At 46.5% G+C, this 23619-nt stretch overlaps 2 protein-coding genes across 2 annotated transcripts in view; one reads left to right on the plus strand and one right to left on the minus strand.

Moving 5' to 3' along the window:
• The window catches only part of PRKCSH (protein kinase C substrate 80K-H), a 46520-nt gene extending 27480 nt beyond the window's left edge, over positions 1 to 19040 (minus strand). The window contains exons 1-9 of the mRNA XM_055003355.1: positions 18981 to 19040; positions 15173 to 15291; positions 12270 to 12386; positions 8140 to 8235; positions 7991 to 8048; positions 7028 to 7145; positions 5621 to 5750; positions 3322 to 3406; positions 2518 to 2596 (exon numbers count right to left, since the gene is read on the minus strand). Of these exons, the coding sequence (XP_054859330.1) occupies positions 2518 to 2596; positions 3322 to 3406; positions 5621 to 5750; positions 7028 to 7145; positions 7991 to 8048; positions 8140 to 8235; positions 12270 to 12386; positions 15173 to 15260 (771 nt within the window). The 5' untranslated portion in view covers positions 15261 to 15291; positions 18981 to 19040. The remainder of the gene's footprint in view (positions 1 to 2517; positions 2597 to 3321; positions 3407 to 5620; positions 5751 to 7027; positions 7146 to 7990; positions 8049 to 8139; positions 8236 to 12269; positions 12387 to 15172; positions 15292 to 18980) is intronic.
• An 89-nt stretch (positions 19041 to 19129) lies between these two features.
• The window catches only part of ODAD3 (outer dynein arm docking complex subunit 3), a 30594-nt gene continuing 26104 nt past the window's right edge, over positions 19130 to 23619 (plus strand). Inside the window, exons 1-2 of the mRNA XM_055003354.1 lie at positions 19130 to 19486; positions 21580 to 21701. Coding sequence (XP_054859329.1) covers positions 19414 to 19486; positions 21580 to 21701 — 195 coding nt within the window. The 5' untranslated portion in view covers positions 19130 to 19413. The remainder of the gene's footprint in view (positions 19487 to 21579; positions 21702 to 23619) is intronic.

Genomic DNA, 23619 nt, shown 5'->3' on the forward strand with positions numbered 1-23619 from the left:
AGAGATTATAGCCGACCCGTCGCAAGGTGGGACCTCAAGGATCGGGGGGAGACTCGCTGTGTAGAGCCCCCCCTCGTCCGAGATCTAGCTCACCCTAGGGTCTTGAGCGTTCTTTGCCTGCTCCCCGCCTGAGAGCAGTCGGCCGCGGGCTATTTTCACCCCGCCGGCCGGTTAAAACGGCAGTCCGGTCAGCTCCGCAAGTGGAGCTGCGTTAGACCTCCATGGATCCCAAACAGGAAGTCCCCTTTAGCGAATAAAACTTGATTTTAAAAACCATTTCATTCATTTCAAGTTTTTATCCAAGGATTTTTTCCAGATCCCCCCAAATTTCCCAATTATCAAAAATTACCCAATAGAAAAACTGAATGACCTGAGTGTGGAAAAACTTTGTCTTAGAAAGCATTTCACTCATTCCAGAAGGGGGGGGGGGAAAGTTTCCCATTTCTCTTACTTGCGGGGAAAGGGGTTGAGGGCCTTGAATTCTTCCATTCCCCTCTCAAGGCCTTCATACATCACTTCCCAAACTCTTACCTGTTTCCCTTATACTCCTAATTCTTAAGCCACACTCCCCTAGGAGTTTGTCCCAGTTTGTCCACCTTACAGTGCAATCCTAAACAGAGTTACTCCAGTCTAAGCCCAATGAAATCAATGGGCTTAGACTGAAGTAACTCTGCTTTGGATTTCACTGTTAGTCAGCTAACTCTGGGTCCTCACTACACTCTTACCCAACAGACCTTTACACCAGTCTGGCCCAGTCCAAGTTATCACTGTACAGTCTCCGAGTTCGACCAGAGCCAGCAATCCTGCCCGAAGCTCAATTTATATTCCCCCTTCCCAAATCTCAGCTGCAAAGTTTCAAAGGGAAGTTGTTTCTCAGCTATACTGTAAGGAACAGGACAAAGCCCTGTAAAGCTTCTCATCAACTCTAAGTCTAGAGAGAATGCAAAAGGGAAAACAAACCAACAAATCTGCCTCACCGAGCCAGTTGAGTTTTGCTCCTGCGTCTGCTAAGAGGAGTCTTTTGCCCTCTCCAGACATTTGAGAGAAGAACAGCACATTTCTTTACGCATCGTGTATATTGTGGGTTCTTTCACAAAGACACTAGAAGTGGATGATCAAATAGGGAGGCAATAGCAATTTATACAATCCCTGACCTTCGTACAGGAACATAACCGCAACAAGAAGCACGGTGAAACGGGCCTCGCAGGCACCTCGTTCCATCACAGAGAATGTGGAATTTACTCTGCTGGTCCAGAATCAAGTTGCTAGGCCCCAACGAGGAGCCCGCTATTCCAGCTTTATTCCACCTTACCCTGTGCATGGTTCAGTGGCATGAGATGAACAAGCTGAAACTGAATCCTGACTAGATGAAGAGGATACTTGTCAGGAAAGCTGGGGTGCTGTGCTTTCCACATTTGAGGGGGTTCGGCTGACCCTTGTTGACTCAGTTAAGAGACTGGGGGGTTAGGCTGGACCCAGCACGAATGATGGAGAGGCAAGTTAATGCACTTGTGAAAAGCGCTTTCCTCCATTTTTATTCTGCTTCCAACCTTGACCCAGTCAAGCCGGCCAAAGAGATCCATACCACAGTAACCTTACCGTTAGCCAATTGTAATGTTCTCTACATGAGATTGCCTTTGAAGATAGTTCAGAAACTCCAGCTGGTACAGAACGCACCGTAGCTCAACCACTCCTAGGAGACCGGTGGAATATGCATATTACACCTATTGGGCAGTCACTCCATCGGTAACCCCCCTATAGTGTCCGGGCTCGAGTCAAGGTGCTGGATATTACCTGCAAGACCCTTCTGGGCTGAGAACCCACACACCCACAGGACAGACTCTCTTGATATGCTCTGCTGCAGCAGCTCCACTCATTTGAGCAAAATGTATAAATGGGATAAGAACAGCAGGTGCCTTTATTGGCATATTGCCTGCTGTGACTCCCACCTGAGGAACTGTTTTTGAGGTCAGGAAGGCTCCCACGCCCCGAAAATTCCACAGAACGTGTAAACAGAACTGTTTGGGATGATTTTGTAAAGTGATTAACGGCTGTCGTTAATGAGCACGAACTTAAACTGGTCTTCGATGTGCATACGATACTGTTTTGTTTTGCTGCAATGTTCTCCAATTTTGCCACCCTGCTTCAGCGCCTGTGTTGTGGTGTGCCGTTCTCCAGTTTTGTTGGCTGTACGTATGGTACGGATCTTGCTGCACGGTTTTTGCTTGTAATCCTGCCTCGAGTCTCAGCAAAAAAGGTACTCTATAAATGCAGTCGATAAATAAACAAAAGCCAGAAACCAGCAAGCCGTTTTAGATGCGTCTGCAACTTTTCACCTCCCATGATCAGCTTCCCTCCGGGTATCGAAGAACATGCACTGACCTCGGAGAAAAAAAAGCCACAAACCACAGCTTAAGGACCTCTTTGGGAAAGAGCCAATGAGGCCCATCTGTACCACTACCGCCTGCATTAGAGCAATCAACCCTTTTTAGTAGAGGGGCACCTTCTCCACCATACCTGTGCTTCTGATTCGGACATGATCCTATCGCCATCCACGTCTAGTTCAGCATGCCCCTGAAGCTCAGCTACAGACACACTGAAGACAAAAAAGCGCAGCCAAGCGGTCAGGATACCAGCCTAGATTTCTGTAATTTTGAGTACACATAATACCCACATATGTACTACTATATGGAGCATATTTTTAATTCCTGAGATTCTCTGCTTTTTTTTTGAGCAAGTTTCTAGCTTGGGGGATAATAAGGCATAAAGCATTTCGTCGGATTAATGATCTACAAGCCCTTTCATCTCCAAGGCAGCCTTGACAACACTTAATGTCCTGTTTAAGTAATCTGTATTTTAAAAATGTCCTGACCAGGATGGCCCAAGCTAGGCTGATCTCCCAGGCTCTCAGAAGCTAAACAGGGACAGCCTTAGTTAGTTCTTGGATGGGAGACCATCAAGGAAGTCCGGAGTTGCTATGCAGAGACAAGCAATGGCAAACCACCTCTGCTTCTGACTTGCCTTGAAAACCCTAAAGAGCTGCCAGAAGTCGGCTGCCACTTGATGGCACTTTCTGCTATCATTTAAAAATTACATGCAGAGCAAACCTACAGCGATTGAGACTGCTGCAATCCCTGGCTGTGGCAACAATAAATGCATCTCTCTCACAAAGAAAGGAAGAATCAATGCTAGAATTTACACCAGGACCCCTCCCCACCAAGTATCAGTGGCTGGATCATTGTCCAGCTTCCTCTAACCTAGGCCTTCACCGTACTAACTGGAAAAAGGCTTCCATCAAGATGAGAATCAAGGGGAACTCACACTCCATCTCCATCACTGTCAAGCTCCTGAAAGGCCTCTTCTGCTTTCGCTTGGTCCTTTGCTGCCCTTTCAGCTGTTTTCTGCTCTGTTGGCAAAGCCCCAAAACACAAAGTTACTGTTGTTAAGAAGGCCTGAGCAGACAACAGGCCCAAGGTCTGTTGCCCATCTTTCATTTCCTGATACTATTTGTATCCTCGCCCCCAATATGTTTAGCTCACATCATCTCACAGTAATTTGGGAAGTTATAAAAGACAAACCATTCAAAAGTAAATTGTCCTGACTCGATGACTGCCCAGGAACCAGACAACTCCCACCTCCCCAAACGTGGCTAAATATTTGCCGCAAGAGATTCTCGTTTGTGTCAGATTTTAATGGATAATGTTCCACAGATACAGGATAATTTGAACGCATCCTTGTTCATAGCAATTATAGTTAGTCATATTTTTAATGTGGTGACTCCCAGGATACCTGAGAGATGTGGGAGTCGCAACAAGCCGTATTAAGAGCGCCAGTCTAAGAGAAGGGCTGGAAGGCAATCTGGCTCTAGCCCCTGGCTGGCTGGGCAATCTCCTGTGAATCCCACCCGCAGTTCTACACAGTAAGGGCGCCGCCGATAACCTAGGAGTCAAGTGGCTGACCTCTGTGCCAATCGTGAAAACAACAGTCCAAGCATCGGTTTCTACTCACTAAGAGCCTCGCTACAAGTGACATCTTTCACGTGAAGGGCACTTGATCATTTTCGCAAGTCTTTCTGGGTACTGAAGTCCCTCTCCCACACCCCTTTTCCTTCTGTTCCTTCCCCCGGGCAGCTGCAATTTTGCAAATCGTCTTGCTTGGGGAGGGGGGGGATGCTCTGGAGAAAGCTAAGAAAGTTGCAGCTGCCCGCCCCCAAAGATCATTGAGAGCAGGCTTGTGAGTGGAGAAACGATTTGCAAACGCAGGCTTTCTCTGACTTTTAAGGCAGCGATCCTAACAGTTCTAACAGAGAGGGGAGGACTTCACCGACATGTCAGCTTTCTCTAGAGCGTTCCCCACCCCCCAGCAAGACGATTTGCAAAAGCTGCTGTCGTAGGCTTTCTCCGTCTCTTCAGGCAGCCGTGCTAACGGAGAGGGGAAGGAACAGAAGGAAAAGGGGTGTGGGAGAGGGACTTCAGTACCCAGAAAGACTTGCGAAAATGATCAAGTGCCCTTCGCGTGAAAGATGTCACTTGTAGCGAGGCTCTCAGGGAACTTTCTTGGTGGGCAGGAAAATAGGATTTTGCAAATTATCCAAAAACCCAAGGCCTGATGAAGACTGAACATGCTCCAAGAGCACAAAATTATCAGAACCAGTTAAAGGAAAGGCAGGGGAGGGAGAGAATAATGGGGAAATTATTATCCTTACTAACATTAATAACCAGCACACTGCTGGATCAGGCCAAGAATCCACCTAGTTTAGCTTCCTATTTCTAACAATCTGAATATTTAGGAAAAGTAGGGCACTTCAGTAGGCCTCATTAGATAGTGAGAGGTACACTGCCTCTGACCATGGGGGCTCCAGTTAGTGTAACATGACAAACCTATCCTTTAAAAAATTGCGTAATCTCTTCTAAAGCTATTTAAGCGGGCATCTGTCACTATATAAGTGAAGTGAAACACAGATATAAATACAAGTGTGCGCATGCATGCGCACACATGTACACTTTCTCTCTTGACCTTAAGTCTAGACTATTTTGGAAGATGGAGATCATGGAAAGGGAACTCTCCAGTCAGAATCAGTACCAACACAAAAGCAAGAGACGAGCCTGCCTTCCGACAATTCAGTTTCGAGCAGCGTCTCTTTGACAACAAAATCACTTTAATTGATCATCTGGGGGCTTCCAATGCAGTCGCAGTAAAAGTGCTTCAAAAACCAAGGCGCACATTCTGGGGGTGGGAGAGCATAGGGTATTTGAGCAGCAATGTGGCAGCCCCTCCCTAACCACACACACACACACACACACACTCCCCACACTGTTAAAACAGACATCACTCATATCATTTCAAACAGGGAAGGGATGAAAGAGAGGGCTGGGACCATGTGCAAATAAAGGACGCCCAACGCCTCTCTCCTGCTAAAGCCAGAAGCAAAGCATAGGCCGCCCGCCCACCCCAGTTCCCTTTCAATCCTTAACCAGGAGGGCCTCTGTGCTACTAAGACACTGCAGTTCTCACCAGAAGGCTCTCTTTGGTCCCACCAACCTGAAAGGAAGGCCTCTGGCAAGCAAACACATATCATATCAACCCCCCCCCCCCCCGCAATATGGTGCAGGGCTCTCACCCTCCCAGGCCTTCTGATGGAGCTCCTTGGCGTCCTTTTCAGGCTTCTCGGCTGCCTCCTTCAGCGATTTCAGAGCCTCCACTTTCTCTTCCACTTCCTTCTTCCCATCCTGTAACTCAGATAGTTTCCTCTAGAAGAAAAGGAAGGTCTTCTGAATGTAGCCCGAGCTCAACAGCCTGACAAGCCACCGGCCACCCCCTGCACCTCTCTAGGACTAGAACAACTTCTTCTGTTTGCTGCACGGGGCGTTTGTGTTGTGCAGAATGCAAACAGTTATGAACCTGCCCAAGATCTGGTTTCAGGCTCTTTGGGACCACTAGAACGGAGCTGTTTCTTTTCCTTGAATTTCACCCCCCTCTCCCCCCCGGTCCAAAGAGGACCCAGGCACCAAACTTCCACAGGCTGATACAGATCAGGCCTGGGCAACTGCACCTCAAGCTCTGCAGCATGAGCAGGCGAATCCTGACATATACAAAGAGAAACCATGAAAACGGAACAAGATGGGGACGGGGGGGGGGGGGACACAGCTGGAAAAGGACCACCAAGTGCAGGACAACTGAAGTTGAAGGGGCAGAAGGAAAGTGGGGTACAAAAGAGGAGCAGCAGCAACAAAGGAAGTGCTGCCAGTCACTCCCTCCCTCCAAGCCCGGATGTGCAAAAGCTAGCTGGGGGCAACCAGTGAGAGAAAGGTGTTCCTGTCAGCTCAGAGGAATTCACAGATTTGTGTTTCCTGCTCATCTGGCTTGCTCTTGGTACCCGCACGGAATCTAAAGAAAATCTCAGTCTGAGATTGATTTCAGGTTACAATTTAATGACATTTCCATGTGCATTTCCAAGAGGGCTATGAAGCGGGACTGTTTCTCCTGAGCAAATGTACTCCAAGCATCCCGAGGAAGTCTCGATCTTGGTCTTTTTCAGGAATGCATTAAGCTGGGAACTGGGCCCTTGCAAGATAGCACCTGGGCTCCCAACTAGGGCGAGAGGTGGCTGCCCTCCTTTTTAATTAAAAAATTAGTTTTGTTTACACGAGAATAAAAATTAACCCCTCAACTGCACCCGCAAGTTGAACGTTCATTTTTCTCTCCCTGCCCCTTATATAGTTTTTATTACTTTTATTTTATTTCATTTATACCCTGCCCTTCGCCCCAATGGGGACTCAAAGTGATTTGTATCATTCTCCTCTCTTCCATTTTATCCTTGCGACAACCCTGTGAAGTAGGATGGGCTAAGAGTGTGTGACAAGGCACAAAGTCACACAGCAAGCTTTCACAGCCGAATGGGGATCTGAACCTGGTTCTGCCAGATCCTAGTCCAGCCCTCTAACCACTGCATCCTCAAGAAGAGCCAAAATCTCCGCTTCTGCCCCATCCACAAAATCCACCAACTCCCTAACACAACCCTCCTCACCTGTTTTTCTTCTTTTCTCTTACTTGCTTCTTCCATTAGCGCTTTCTTGAGTTCAAACCCTTCTCTGGCCACTTCAGCCATTTGCTTCAGTGCTTCGCGTTCCTTCCGGCCCATCTCTCTGTACAGAGGGAAACAGAAAGGCGGCCACGATTTAGTCCAATATCTTGCGACCGTGTTAGGGAGGCATCAAGAGACAATCTTGGATGTGGACAGATGGCGGGCAAGCTTCCTTCAAGTGCACCATACATAGGACTGGCAAAGCAGGGCCAAGATGGCACCCAGGCAATGCCACTCTCTTACAGAGTCCCACACACCAAACATTCAGATTATGCAAACGGAGAAAGATGCAAACTCTCTTATTCTTGAAAGGCTCCGCATTTACGATGATTTCACAACCATGTGGGAGTTGGACAATACTTTGGGGGTAAGTCAAGGAGGAACGTTACGGGACACCAAGAGGGAGGCAGAAGCAAAGGTTTGAGATGCAGAAGATCTATTCTTCAAGCATTTTTGAGGAACCCATTGAAAAGTCTGAAAGAGAAGCAAAGAGGGGGAGGAAAATCGATCCCAGCTGCTGTTTCAAGTACTTGATAAACCTCAGCATGGCCAACAGGGTGGGCTCCAGGACCAGCTCTAGCCTGGACCATTTAAGGTGCCAGCCAACGAGTCCTGGACTGGTCCAAGTGTTGTTCTATTTGCTCCTTAACTGGGTTCCTTATACTACATTTCTTTCTTGTAAGCTGATCTGGGTCCCCAGCATTTAAGGGAGAAAAATGAGGCACAAATACTGAATTATTCGCTTACACAATGTCTACTAGAATCACAAAAGCAATCCAAATTGATTTAGAAGCCAGGACTCGCACGGGAGTTACACAGAAAAAGGCTCTGCGAGTTAACCTGGGACCGTCTTTGACGCATGGGGCTCTACACACAGAAAGGAGCCTGTGAAATGTTAAGCCTTACTTGCAGGTGTTCTCACAAACCACACCGCTGTTGTATTCATCTGTCGTATCACAGCAATCTGAAAGACACGAAAGGGAGAGCCTTAAAGTGATGCATTTGAGGCATGGCTGTGGGCAGCAAAAGGATTTCCCTGCCCTGCCCTCACTTACCGCAAATCCCATCATTGACCCGGGAAGAGGGGATATACTGAGGGCGGTAGCCAGCATTTGAGCAGTGGAAGCGGCCATTGGGGCAGGCAGAAGTACCTGGGAAAGCAAAGGAGAGGTGTTTGACGGGGGATCAGAATACGTAGAGTGCTTGCACCAAAAATAGATAGGAGCTTTGAGAATGTGTTTTTTTATATGATCACGGCAGCAATACTTATTATATGCACAAAACTGGAAGAGCCAAAACTGCCTGTATTGGATGAATGGTTGATAAAGGTGTTGAAATTAGCAATGACGGCAAAACTTACTTCACTGATCCGAGAGAAGGCAATAAGTGTGTTTGTTGTAGAATGGAAACCCCTTATTTCCTTTCCACGTGAAACAATGATTCGATGATTTGAGGACTGAGGAATTTGGACATTATAAAAAAAGAACTTTCATTTTTAACAAAGACTAAGAGAAAATTTGAAAATACTAATATCTGTTACGGAGTTTATATAGTTAGTTTATATAGTTTTTCTTTCCCTTCTTGGCATAGCTTGTAATTTTTGTTTGTCTGTAAGCGGGGGGGGGGGGGGGGGAGGTTGGCTAGTTTTTGTGTAAGTGTATCTTTATGTTTTGTATTTTTTTATTCTATAAAACTCTTAATTTAAAAAAAGGAGAGTGGTGTGTCTCATGCAAGAGACCTGCTGAGGGAAGGAGAGGATCGGAGAGGGGCTGTGAGTCAGTGGCAAAGCATCTGCTAGGAATGTGGAAGGTCCCAGGTGATGCAAAAGACCTCTGCCTGGCAGCCCACAGAGCCACTGGCATCTGAACAGATAAGACTGACCTCGATAGACCAAGGGTCTGATACCGTATAAGGCGACGTCATGTGTTCACCCGTATCTCAAAGTGGGATGAAATCTCCCTCTGTCTGCTAACCCCAATTCACTCCTGCCAATCCCCAGGACCCCCCCCCACACCCCCTCAATTCCAACACTATCTGTCATGTCTGAGCCCCGTCCATGCCAATTTTGATCCTGTTGTGCTGAACTTGCTGTAACTCCATGTTACTTTGCCAGTGTCATTACTATTTCTTTAACAGACTTCCAAAGGTGTTTATCCGTTGGACTGTAACAGCTTCCAGTGTGCTCCTTCCCAGACTTTGCTATGTCTTGCTTCCTAGTAACTCAACTTGGTATCACAAATATGTGGAACGTTCTCACACCAGGAGAGCGCCAACACTAGTTTATGGTGGGGAAAGGAACACACTAGAATGTTAAAAGAGAAGTTTCTCTCACATGATGTCATTCCTATCAACTTTCACTCTTGCTGCTTAGATGCCTACCTTGCTTCTAAGTAGTCCTATGGACATATGTATGGAAATGATCTGATTTCTGAATAAAAGTCATTTGACCAAGAACCTGTGTCTCGCTGCAATGGTCCAGGGATCTGTCTGCCATATCCTGTCATCCACAGCCTGACACTGTCCTCATCCCAAAATCCTGCGATAGGAGTCATTTAGGCAGCGTTGTCCTGCAGCTATTTTCTTGTGTTTTTGCACAACATACTAAGGAGAGAGGGTGATTCTAGACAAACAGCAGAAACCAGGGACAGAACATTATCGGTGCTTTATTTTTTCTGAAAAGATACTTAATTTCTATGGTTTGTGGTTTCGTAAAATTAACAACAAGGAATGGATTCCACAACCTATGCAATATCAGGCATCTTTGGCACTTTCAAAGATATAAGTAATGGTTTTTGAGTGATTCTCCCTAAGAATTGCACAATAAAGTACATGTATGTTTTACTGATTTGTAAACTGGGGGCAGGGAGGTAAAACAAAAATACCGATAATAAACCACATTAAAAACATCAAGTTACGAATTCACCTGATGGGCTGTACGGGTCAAATCAAAATCAAGTGAAATGTCTGCTCTCACGTGGTGGAAGGGATATCACTAATCTGATACAATCCAATACAGAACTAACAAGTAATGCAACAGCAATGTGAAATTTCCGTGCATATTAAAATCATAAGGAAAAACACATTTTTCTGGGTTTTTTTGCCGGGGGGGGGGGAGCGTTAAAATGTTGAGAAGAACTGAATAAATGAACTGAATGAATACAGAAAGCTGCCCCGTGTCACCCAAAACAAGATCAGACGATAACGGCATTCCAAACATCAGTTCCTTCATTCCTTCTGCACTCAAGTTCTCCAACCCATTCTCTAAAACAAACATCAATGCACTGCCCTTTCTGCCTCTTTCCTACTCTCCATCTTCAAAGCAAGCTTTCATTCTCAAGGTCTCAAGCAAACACAAGACAGGCTGAAGCAGGTACTGCCCACTCCCCAAACTTTGAGAAGATGCTACTGCCATTTGGGTGTTGATGGATGTAGAGCTGGGGGCAGGGGGGGGGGGAGGATATGACCTAGATCCTTCTGTTGAAAGTGTTTCCCTCCTATTCATCTTTTAAGGTTGAACTTAGAAGTTCTCATCCTACCAGGCTGCTCAGATTCAAATAAAGCTTAAAGGGCTGGGGGAAGGCATTCTATTGACCCTTATCAAGACAAAGGGACATGTGCTGGAGGGCAGGGACTAGTAGCCTTTTACAATTAAGGAGCCAGCCAGACTTTTATAATTAAGGAGCCAGCCAATGTCAGAGATCAATAACGAGCCATTTGAGTAGCTGGAAATATACAATTTAAACATTACTGATAACTGGTATGTGGATTAATCATCTATAGTTTCTTCAGCCCAACCACTGGCTGTTATGAGTCCTTTATTAAGAAATGGCATGCACAAGAGCTCAGAATAAATACACACAGGAGCACCCCAAGCAATTGTTTCAGTGCACTGGCATAAATCTGTGCATGTTTTGTGCATGCTCACCTCTATTATTTCCCTTTCTGTAAAAAAAAAAAAGAGTTTGTTAGAGGTCTGCTTTTGTAAAAAGGCACACAGGTGTCCAGAAGGCTTGCATCCAGTGCTTTCGTGCGGGCCTTTTAACAGAGGAGCGGAGCTTAGGAGTTCAGCAAGAGAAGTTGAGGGGAGCAGGGAAGAACGCCTCTAGTCTGAGAGTCTCTCTACATGAGACATCTGATGAACACGTGTCAGGAGATGCAATGGTAGCTGGGAAGGGTAGTTTAAAAAGACAGAGCCAGCAGCACAGCAAAGGCTTTGCTATACACTGGAGCTGTGGGAAGGGGCTGTGAAATGCCAGAAGGGAAACTTCAGCCCATTAGAACTTCTCCTGGTCCAAGCCCGGCTCTGGAAGGCAGCTCCAGCCCATCTCCATTCCTCGCTGCCCTCTGGTTATGATCCCACATTGTTTTAGACTGGAGAGGTGAAATTAACAAAGCCTTCCTGGAGGTGAAGATGAAATTAACAAACCATCTGAGGAGTGATTTCCACCAACTCTGTCTTTTAAACTACGCTTCCAGGCTAACATTGGGTCTCCCTACACTGGACAAGCATGAGCCAAGGTGTCCTGTGTAGAGAGGCTCCCCTGTAAAAGGGCACACAAACTCCAACAAGGAGGGAAGTACCCTACCTGCTACATAAATCAGCACAGATTCAGGTAAGCACACCTATTTCAACACTAAAACATCTTTAAACCACCACATCAGTTATGAAGGTAGAAAGTCACCTGAGGAGCGGGAGCTATCCAGTGTTTTGCAGTGAGTACCACATCTATGATCATCTGCCCACTGGTCAGAAAGTGTGGATGTGTGCTCAATGAAAGGAGCTTTAAGCTCTCAGGGAACGGTTCATTCCCCTGAGCTGGGCTTGCTGACCTGGAGAAGGTAAGAGAGAGCTTTGTGGACAAGACCTTCAGGGATACTCCAACACACTCTCACATCTGTGCCACTGTTGTCTTGGACACTGAGAGTCTTGAGGCTGGAGGGAGTTGGGCTGAGAAAGGACATCATGGACCACTGGTCTGGTCCAGCAGGTTTCTTATGTTCAAACATCTCCAAGCAGCCTTTTAGTCCACCCCAAAAGCTTTCTCCTGCCCTTCTCTTCACAGGCTGGTCATTCTAGCATCCCATCTACCCCTCCAATATACCTTACAAAAGTAAACAAAATCTTTCAGTTAAGGCTCGCAGGGTGGGTGTGGGAAAGGTGTGCTGCAGCACGAGGCAGGCTTACCTGGCTCATCTGAGCCATCTCTGCAGTCGCAGTAATCGTCGTTGACTCTGTCAAAGGCTATCGTTGCGGAGCCATCCAGGCAAGTGAACAGCTTTGATTCATCGTAGAAGTGATGGTCTGAGAATGACAGAAGGGACACTTAGATGCCAGCCTGGGAAAGGGCCAAAGAACTAAAAATCCAATCCAGAAAGTCAACATGCCAAGCTCAAGAACAAGGCCCAAAGATAGCAAGGCCCGGGTGGAGGGGGGGGATCAGAAAATTTGGGGAGCGCTCAAAAAACTTCAATGAAACACTGCATCGTTTGGAAGGAGTGAAATGCTTTTTCAGCACAAGGTTTTATTCACTCTGGATGTATAACGCAAACTATTCTACACAGAATGTACAGTACAGTATGTACAGTATGAAGTATATTATTTAAGACAATTTATAGCATTACATAATATTTCCTGCGTAAACAGGACGATAATTGTTTAAATATGAAGAGGTTTGATAAGAATTCATAATAAAATTTAATGATCTCCAAAGCTGCTGGTAGTCCTACCTTAGGTGACCTTATGAGAGCGTTTCTGTCCCGATAATAGATTTTAATACAAAATATGTTTCTATTTTCAATTAGCATTTTTTCCTACTTTTGCATTTGGCAAAATTTAAGATGCATGGGCTAAGAAAGCATAGGGTGCAGCAGTTTGGAACTCTCTCTTAAGTACTGGGTATATTTTCAGTTCTTATAAAAAACTAGAACGTTTATACTTTCAGATCCTATAAATAAAGTGAATTGTACTTTTTTTATACTACTTTATAAATTATGCATTTAATATGTTATTTATTTCCTCCGTTTCTTACCCCTCTCCTTTCTGCAGAGACAATGCATATTATGCTTTCTTTTATAGAGCTAGAGGATCCGAGACAGTTTTTTCTGCCCCCCCCCCGAGACACCTCTGGAGCCCATGCCTACCTGCGATCCTCCAGCTAGCTGCATAAGTAGCAGGGAGAGGACAGCCACAACTGGACAAGAGGGAAGGGAAAGAATGCAGTTTGGTACACAGGCGGAGGGGACAGAATGTAAAGAAGGAAATTTTGAGAAACTGAGGCTGCCATGGTTCTACAGATACCCCCAAGAAGGGAATAACAAGTCACTGAGAACACCCCTAACATCTACAGGAAATAGTAGTAGTGTTTGTAGCTGCAATGCAGAGCTCTGCCATTTCATTTTTGGAATGGGGAGATCTAGTCCTATTCTGGATAGGCGTCCTGGAGTGTTGTTTAAAGTAAAGCAGGTCTGGGCCCGATCAGTGCCACTGTCTGGAAATCTCCCTAGTGGCACTGCTTTCTGTTTCATATGCACCCGCCAATCGTGCTTAGAGCAGCAGGAAAAATACATAACTGACTAATACGGGCTCACACGGGTATCGAGACACCACAAAAATACCCCAAAAGTCCCCGTGGAGACAAATACAAAATGCAAGACTACTGTAGCACAGTGGTTAGGCTGTGAATCAGCACTCTACTGGTTCAAATCCCACTACAGCAATGAGCTCAGTAGGTGGCCTTGGGTCAGCCACTCTTTTCAGCCCCAGCTTCCCAGCTGTATTGCGGGGATAACAACAACACTAAAACCACTCTGGGTGAAGCAGTAATCTGTCTAGAAGAGTGGTATATAAGTGCAGTTATTATTATTAATTATTATTACTATTAATAACATTAATAAATTACTAATATATTAAAGTAATGATTGGCTATTTATGAATTTATGAAAGATTTTGATAAGGATTGCAATTGTATACTGGGACTGGTAATATTGTCATTAATTTTTAGGTATATTTATATTGAGCACTTTGCACTTTTTAATTAAAAAAATAAATGTTTTTATTTATTTATTTATTTCATTTATAGTCCGCCTTTCTCACTGAGACTCAAGGCAGATTACAGAGTATGAGATTAGTACAATCAGTATCAAGGACATTTCCATACAGTGTCGAGGACATTTCCATAAACAATGCCATAGGGAAAATAAATACAAGTTTATAAAGACATAGCATTTGCAAGTATCCAATACAGATTTGAAGATATGCTGAAACAGAACATAATCAGTTCTAGGACTGACTTTAGACAACATGAAGCACAGGTGATTACACAGGAGTACATATTTCAAGCAACAGATAATAGGTAAGGCAATATAGTGATGAAGTCTATGGTCCCTAACTCATTAGCGAAGCATCTGAAACCCCATCCCTAGGGGAAAAAAACGTAAACAGCAACTGCTCTGAAGTACTGCAGGACTCTGCTACCAAACTAAGCAAACTCACAGATTTTTAAGAGAAGCAGACGCCCGTCTTTCCCTCTCCACGTCAAGAGGAACAGAATGAACAAGCCCCCTAATCTATTTTCGGAGGCACCTGTTACTTCAGGGGTTCGTAGTCTGAAGAAGCATCCCAAAATGTAGTGAGCATCACTATTCCAGCACAGAAGAGGAACGCTTACTGCGATCCACTTGCTGACCTAAAAGTGGCTGCCCTCAAACACAGAAACTTCAAGGGAAGATTACAATGCGAGACAGCTGAAACCGAGTTCATTTACAAATTCAGAACAACGGGAGCCCCCCCTCCACCCTCAGAGGTTGATTCTTATCTCACTACAGATGCTGATTTCTGCTCTATCAAGCTGCACTGAACCATCGCACTGACATTCTCCTCTGCTACATCCCTCCCTTCTAATCAAGCTGCATCCCAATGCACTTCCTTGCAACACCCTCCCACCTTCTGGCTGGGATATAAAGGCTCAGGGATCTCCATTCCTGTGTCTGAAGAATGGAGCTCTGACACTCAAAAGCTTATCCTCTGAAAATCTTGTTGGTCTCTAAGGTGCCACTGGACTCCTGCTGTGCTATCCCTTTGGAACTCACTCGTCAGGGAGACTCCTCTGGGTCTCTTCACCTCCACAGCAGAGGCCAGGCCAGCAAGCAAGGGCAGCAGCAGAGGCAAGAGCAGCATGATCCAAGGACAAAAGCAGCAGCAGCAGCTCCTGTGGGAAAAGGAAAAATTAGGAGCCATTTCTACAGAGGCTTCTCGAGCTCTGGGGAGGAAGGGGAAGAAAGGAGCAGATTCCCTCCCCTCCCTTCCAAAGCTATACTCTTCCCAAGTCAACCAACCGAGTCCAATTCAACGCATTTTATTTCGCCAGCTTTAAATTCGAAAACCTGCCTTACATTTCTAAACGGAAAAACCAGACACCGTGTCCTGAATCTATTGATCCCGCATCAGAAGGGGCATGGATACTCGCCAAGCTACATACACACACACACCCAGCACAGCCTTCCAATCTTTGGAATTAGGACTGTTGGCGTTGTTGGATCCTTGTGTACACACTGCCCTGCAGGTTGAGAGAGGGGGCTTGCAGCGAAAAGAGCAAAGGGAGTGAAATCCAACCTTCTCCCTTAGGGAACCTGCACCTCTGGTCAGGGCTATATTGAAAAAAACCACACAATGCTGAGTGCACAATATGATCCGGAACCAGATGTCTGAAATATTTTTTTTCACAGTTCTGCACAAGACCAGTATATCTTGCTCTTCTAAGTATTTTTAAACAAATCACATGATTTTATTCTGGTCATTCCCATCCCATCGACTGTGATTCATTTTAGCGCTGGAAGAGCCTTGCCTTGCCCCGAGATGTTGGATTTCAAGAGCTGTCCAAACAAGAGACAGGCCGCAAGGTAGATTTACACGTGACTATTAAGATCGACTTAGGGGAAGATTTACAACCAGGGCATTTCTTACAGCTGTGGGTAAATGTGGAGCATTCTTTTTTCCAATCACATAGAGCCACTTAGCTTGTGGGCCTATGGCACTGCACTGCAGCCAGGGGCTACACAGAAAATCAATGGAGTTTTACACAAGCAGTTCTATGCAGGAACAGGAACGGTTCTTGACAGGAAAGCTCCTAGTAGCATCTCCACAGCAACCATGCAGTAAGGTCCTTTGGGGTGAGTGTTGTTCCACATCAGCGTCTCGTCAGTTATTGTCTCCAGAGTTGGGGAATGTACATTCCCAGGACGAACCAGCAGCTGATCCCATGAGATTTTTTACCTTCCCAATAATGTGGCTTCATCTTTACTTGCCTGGCAAATGTAGCACCACAAATACCTTACTAGGGTTCAAGAAAAAACTGCAAACACACCCCATACTAGAGTGTACTGCAAACGACTGCACTCTGTGTCTGCACTCCTAAAAACCACTTTCCTGTGAATAAGCCCCGTTATGAGACTTACAGACTTGCTTTGGAGCGCTACCTTTGTGCAGTAAAGGCTTTGTTGTAAGCACTCATAAAGATGGATATTTTTGAACTGTAGACTACACCTAGGTATCTTTAAATGCCTAGAAGGCAGAAATTACTAACTGTCGAATGGGACAAGTATGTGTAATCTTTTTTGGGGGGGGGGGGTTCGATTCTTAAAGTTTAACAAAAAAGCCCAAGGGTACAAGGTTAAGAGGCTGGTAAACATTAGTTTACCTGGTAAACTAATTAGCTGGTAAACAAACACCGGCTTTGTCAAACAAGTCCTCTACTCCCCAAGGGCCTCTGCTTGAGTCGGATGGGGCAGGGAAGAACTGGGGGGGACAGAAATCATAACATAAGAACATAAGAACATAAGCAAAGCCATGTTGGATCAGGCCAGTGGCCCATCCAGTCCAACATTCTGTCACACACAGTGGCTAGAAATCCAGTGCCATCTAAAGGACTGTCAGTGAGGCCAGGACACCAGAAGCCCTCCCACTGCCTTCCTTCCAGCACCAAGACAACAGAGCACCACCTCCCCACAAAGAGAATACCATCTATCTCCTGTGGCTAATAGCCACTGATGGACCTCTGCTCCATATATTTACATCATATTTAACAATAAACTGAAGCTTGACCCAGATTAGATCCAAGGTGCTGGTGATTAGTGCAACGTGACTTGAGGGTAAGGGAGCCAGCCTTCAGGCTTCCCAGGCACCTTACCCACACTTCAGTGGGCACCGGGGGAAAACATTCCTTTTTACCTAGGCTTTCAATTTAAGGGGCTGATCTTTTAATAACATTCTTTTAAAGTCTGCTTTTAACCTGAGAACTGTGTTCTGAGGCTCATTTTAAGCCCGGTTTTTAAAGAAGTTATTCATCGTTAACAGTTTTTATAGCATTTTAATTTTTTTTATATGTTACTTTGGAAACTGCAACAAGCAAGTTATCTGGAAAGGGAGCAATCGTGACTCTGGCTCAAGCAGGCATCTATGGGCACAATCCCTCTCTGGCCAAGCTTCGGGGAAGGAGGGGAGGGTTGTATTGTAGGGAGGTGGTCTAAAAGAGATGCTTCACAACCAAGTTAGGGACCATAGACTTCACCACTATGTTGCCTTATGTACTACCTGTTGCTTTAAGTATGACCCTGCTGGATAGTTCCATGCAGTCTAGTGTGAGTCCAAGAATTGCTTATGCTCTGTTTCAATGTTTCTTCAATTCTGTATTGGATTTTTGCTAATGTTATGTCTTCGTAAACTTGCATTTATTTATCCTATGGCATTGTTTACTGAATTCCTTGATACTGACTGTACTAATCTCACACTGTGTAATCTGCCTTGAGTCAGTGAAAAAGGCAGACTATAAATGACGTAAATAAGGAGGCTAGGCATCCCCCGCCCCACATTTAATATTTGTTGGTCACCTTGCTATCTCCCTTCCTAGCATCATCAACCTCTAGGTAATGGCTTGAGATTACCCAAAATTACAAAAGATCTCCAGGCCACAGAAATCAGTTCCCCTGGAGACAACGGATGATTTGGAGGGTGAACTTTACAGCATTATACCTTGCTGAGGTCCCTCCCGTCCCCAGACTCTAGCCTCTTCAAGCTCCATCCACAAAATCTTCAGAAATTTCCCAAACTGTAGTTAATAACCCTGACCTGGATAGGCCAGGAGTCCCTGATCTCAGAAGCTAAGCAGGGTCAGCCTTGGTTAGTAATTGGATGGGAGACCTCCAACGAAGACCAGGGTTGCAGAGGCAGGCAATGGCAAACCACCTCTGTTAGTCTCTTGCCATGAAAACCTCGCCAGGAGTTCCCATAAGTCAGCTATGATGAGGGCATGATTTTGCCTTGACCTGGATAGCCTAAGTGAGCTGTGCCCATGTTCCAAATAATGCCTGGACAGTGCCTGACCTCGATAGCCCAGGTAAGCCTGATCTCATCAGATGTCAGAAGCTAAGCAGGGTCGGCCTTGGTTAGTAACTGGATGAATGGGAGACCTCCCAACGAAGACCAGGGCTGCAGAGGCAGGTAAGGGCAAACCACCTCTGTTAGTCTTGTGCCATGAAAACCCTCGCCGGGTCGTTATGACTTGAGGGCAGGATTTCATGTCAGTTACTAGCCCTATCTCCACCCCACCCCCCACCCCGGCCAGCCCACCCCTCACTTAAGAGCTAAATCTTGCTCAGCAGCTTGGGCAGAAGAGGTTTGATGTCTTGGGCGGGGCCTCCCCTCCCGCCCGGCGTCTACCTCCAGCACAGGAGACACTCCCAGCCACAGCGCAGGCAGGCGGGACGCCCGGCCTCCCCGGGGTCGAGAGGGACCAGGCTGGGCAGGCACACGACCCCCGGCCCTCGGGCTGCACGAGGGAAGCCCAGGTCCCGCTCCGCACCCAGGACCAACCGGGACCCTTCCCGGGCGTCCCTCACTTACCAAGCACGGAATCCCTCGCGGACTGAGCCCCTCCAGCCGGAAGCATCAACGTCACATCCGCCCGCGCCGGAAGACGCGCCGCCGCCGTTTTGACGTCCGCCGTCCCTTTCCTACTGCCCACCACTGCGCAGGCGCACAAGGCCGTGCCGCGGGAGCGGCGGGAGACTTGCCCCTCGTTGCCTCAGCGGGCGGCCGGCCGGCCGGCGATCGGGCGGGAGCTTTCGCTTCCTTTCCTTCGCGTTGGCCCTCCGCTCTGACGGCTGGCCTGGGAGGGGGATGCCGCCTTCCTCCAATCACAGCCCAGGTTCCCAGCCAATAGGCCCCCCGCGTGGGTATCGGTTGCCATGGAGACAGCGGCGGTTGGCGGGAACTTTGCCAGCGGCGAAGAGCGCCTGAGGGGAAAAAGCTGAGGCGGCGGCCGAGCTTCGCCGCCATGCCCCTGGACGGCCTCAAGCCGCCCGTGCACGAGCAGATCTTGCAGCTGCAGAACAAGATCCAGCTCTTCGGTGAGGGAGGAGGGCTGCCAACCTCCCGGTGGGGCCTGGAGACCGCCCAGAAGTACAACTCCAGGCCACAGAGATCAGTCCCCCTGGAGAAAATGGTTGCTCTGGAGGGGGGAGCTCTGCGGCAATAGTCCCCCTCCCCGAACCTTCTCCAGGCTTCACCCTCATCGCTCCAGGAATTTCTCAAGCCGCAGTTGGCAAGCGTGTTTATCGATCTTCCCGCCACAATTTCTCCGCAGAACACGGAGGCCGGGCTTTAGGGAGGGTCCTGCGTCCTGATTGGCCAGAGTCGATTTCTTCCTTTCCTCCTATTGGCTCTCCAATGAGACCTCACATGGGGGAAGAACAGCCGTTTTGGCCCATACAAAATAACTCCTACGAGGTTGGGTTACCAACTCTAGGACTGCAAATTCCTGGAGATTTCAGGGCAAGGCCTGGAGGGCCCATGGTTACAACCCATATCCAGATTATAGACACCACTCCCATTGGGGAAAATCACAGCTTTGGAGAATGGACTCTATGGCATCATGCCCCTGCTACGGTTGCCAGCCTCCAGGGGGTGGCTGGAGATCTCTTGGAATTACAACTGATTTCCAGCCGACAGAGATCAGTTGCCCTGGAGAAAATGTTTGCTTTTGAAGAGTGGACTCCATTCATTTATTTGAATTATAGCGCGCCTTCCCTGCAGTCAGGCTCAGGGTGGGTTACGATAACGTTCAATGAGAACACTCAATAAGCATAAACATCCTATAAAATGCAACTCTTAATTAACCAACAATGGATAAAACGAAACAGGACTGGCATTTCTGTTATAAGTGGCAACTGAGAGAAAACATGTTTGCCTCCTCAAGCGCAAGGTAGAGCAGCAGTTCTCCAGTGTTGAGCAGGCAGGGGTGGGGCTGGCAAGTGGAAAAGCTCAGCCTTCTCAGCAGTTCTCCTTAGGCAGAAAGGCAACTATGGGTTGTGGTCTACTGACAAACAGTATTGTGCCCTGCTGAGACCCCTCTCCTCTCAACCCCCCCCCCACTCCAACCTCACCCCCCCCCCAAATCCAGTAATTTCCCAACCTGGAATGCAACCCTAGCCCCTGCTGACTCGTCTTTCCCTGAGTCTGCCATCAAATCTCCAGAAATTTCTCAATACAGAGTTAGCAACCTGCATGTGAAGGGCCACAGGCAAGTTTAGTGGGCAGAGGTAGTGGTTAAGAGTGGTGGGACTCTAATCTGGAAAACTGGGTTTGATTCTCCACTCCTGCGCTTGAAGCCAGCTGGTTGACCTTGGGTTAGTTGGAACTCTCTCAGTCCCACCCACCTCACAGGATGATTACTGTGAGAATAACAGCAACACACTTTGTAAACCACTCTGAATGGGAGACAGACTAACACGACTACCCATCTTGAGCAATCTTTTTATTTGTAAGAGCTCCCAAGGTACCTGTCAAGCAGCTATAGATGGAATAGCTTGGAAAAGGACCCACATTAGATACACGTTACATTTTTCCATTCAGGGTGGAAAGGTGACCTTGAATGGGCCAGTCCTCCCACTACTGTGCTTGAAGATCTTTGACCTGCTGGAAAAGGACTCTCCACACACACCACCCCAGTCTCCAGCCTGCCAGCTTGGTGTAGAAATTAAGAACGGCAGGACACTAATCTGGAGAGCCAGGTTTGATTCCCCACTCCTCCGCTTGAAGCCAGCTGGGTAACCTTGGGTCAGTCGCAGCTCTCTCAGAGCTCTCTCAGCTCCACCCACCTCACAGGATCAGGATAATAACACACTTTGTAAACCACTCTGAATGGGGGTTAAGTTGTCCTGAAGGGCGGTACATAAATTGAATGTTATTGTTATTAATTTAAATTTAAAATATTCCTTTAATTTTCTCCCTTTCCACACCACTTTATGTTTTACGCATTTGTGATGTTATAAGTTATGCTACAAATTTCCAGACCAAGGTCACAATACCACAATCGGTCTGATTGACCTGAATGTTAAATATTGTGTCCTTTTTTTTAAGTTCCTGACCCAGTTTGTCATAGCTTTTAATATTAACAATAAGTTGGTTGTGAACAGAGCACTTTCCTTTGTGTTTGCTACAGAAGGTGACCGGAAAGCCTTTTACGAGAACTCCCAATGGAACATCAAGAAGAACAGGGAGACAATATTGCGACTGAGGCAGGAGAATAAGAAACTGCGTCAGAAGCTGGCAGATCTCCTAGCGGTAAGCTTCCTAGCTATGCTCTGATCCAGGATAAACGGACACTCTCACTGACATAGGAAAATAAGGAGCAGAACTTATGATACCAACTTATGGAAGCATGGATCCAAAGCCCTTTCATTCTCGGATCTGTGTTTCTGCTTTTATAGTTCTTTCCTAGTTGCCAAGTTACTTGGCAGGGATGGAAACAAAGGTGATCCTTTATCAGTAGCTGCTGAACAAGCTGCAAGATATTCTTCTGCCCTTTGACTCATTGTCTCCCAGTGCAGTATGATTTTACTCTTTTGTTTACCACCTACTGCCTGTTTCAGGTTTCGTGCAACATTCTGCTATACTCAGTGCCCCCTTCATTGAGTGCACCTCCTTTGACCATTGTCACTGCTGGCTATGGCTGCTCTGCCGTTATTCACTTCTGTGCCTGTCCAGCCTTGAGACAGCTGTCACTCCTCTCCCTATGGACAGCAGAAAGGGGACTGGGCTGCTTTGAGCATAATGGAAAACTGCCACATGGTATTTAAATGTTAATTTAAAAAAAAAAGATTGTACTACTCCTTGTCACGCACTTGCCAAAACAATGGTTACAATGTTGTGCTATGATTTGGGAGACCCATTTTCAAATCCCCACTGTGCTCTGGAAGCTTGCTGAGTGACCTTGAGCCAATCGCACACTCAGAGCCAAGCTACAAGAGATGGATTACACAAGGAGCATGTGAAGGAAGTCGCAATGTTAGCCAGGAAGCTTGAGTTTTAAAAGATACCGGCTTTGTTAATTTCTCCTCTCTACTGCTCAGTGGGTTTGTTAATTTCCTCTTTGCCTCCAGAAGGCTCTGTCAGTTTCACTTGCCTTTTTAAGAGGCCTCTGGCTCTGTAGAGAGGAGAAATTGACAAAGCCTCCCAATCTCTTTTAGAATTCAGCTTCCTGGCTAACGTTGCCGCTCCTTTCACATGCTCCTCCTTGTGTAATTTGTCTCTTGTAGCTTAGCTCTCAGCCTAAGCTACCTCATAGGATTGTTGAGAGAATAAAATGGTTTGCCATCGCCTGCCTCTGCAACCTTTGTCTTGGTTGTAGGTCTCCCATCCAGTTACTCACCAAGGCCAACCCTGCTTAGCTTCTGAGATCTGAGAAGAGCAGGCTCACTTGGGCTATCCAGGTCAGGATGCCAGAAGTGCCTATGATACATGTAATCAATGAAATCAGCTAGGAACTGAGCTGGGAGCTGGCTGGTAATTTCCCAGTAGGGAGGAGCTTTTAAAAAACTTTTTCGCGTATCCCCAATCACGTTATGATGTTATGATGGCCAAGGGCGCCCAGCATTAAGGCACTAACAGTGAGGAAAAAAACACAGTGAAGGGAAACGTGTGCAGAGTTGGCACAGAAAACCTTGAAAACACCACATTGAAATCTGAAAAGGGAGTTAAGTGTGAAGAATTCAGAAAGAAAACCCAACACAGAATGGGGCCAGAACTGACAAAAGTCGTCCATGCAAAAAAGGCCTATCAGAGATTCACTTTTCTGTTTGAAAAATGTTCAAGGCAATCACCACTAATAAGGTTCTGGCAGTTAAATATATTTATTTCAAATGCTGCACAGTTGTGATTAGACCTTTCTTGACATGGCAAACAAAAAAGATTTGTCCTTGAGCAGACTGCTGCTAACTAGTTCCCTTTGCATGGTAGATTTGTTGGTCACTTGAAATTATATTGCTTACTTAACTGAACATCTTGGGCAATTGTACTGAAATGAAGCTGCCTTGTACTGAATCAGACCCTTGGTCCGTCAAGGTTGGTATTGCCTAATCAGATAGGCAGAAGTTCCCCAGGGTCTCAGACAAAGGCCTTTCACGTCACCTGCTGCCTGGCCTTTTATAATTGGAGCTGCTGGGGATTGAACCTGAGATTCTGCATGCAAAGCAGAGGCTCT

This window comes from Eublepharis macularius, chromosome 19 (assembly GCF_028583425.1).
Source record: "Eublepharis macularius isolate TG4126 chromosome 19, MPM_Emac_v1.0, whole genome shotgun sequence".
Taxonomy (NCBI): Eukaryota; Metazoa; Chordata; class Lepidosauria; order Squamata; family Eublepharidae; genus Eublepharis; species Eublepharis macularius.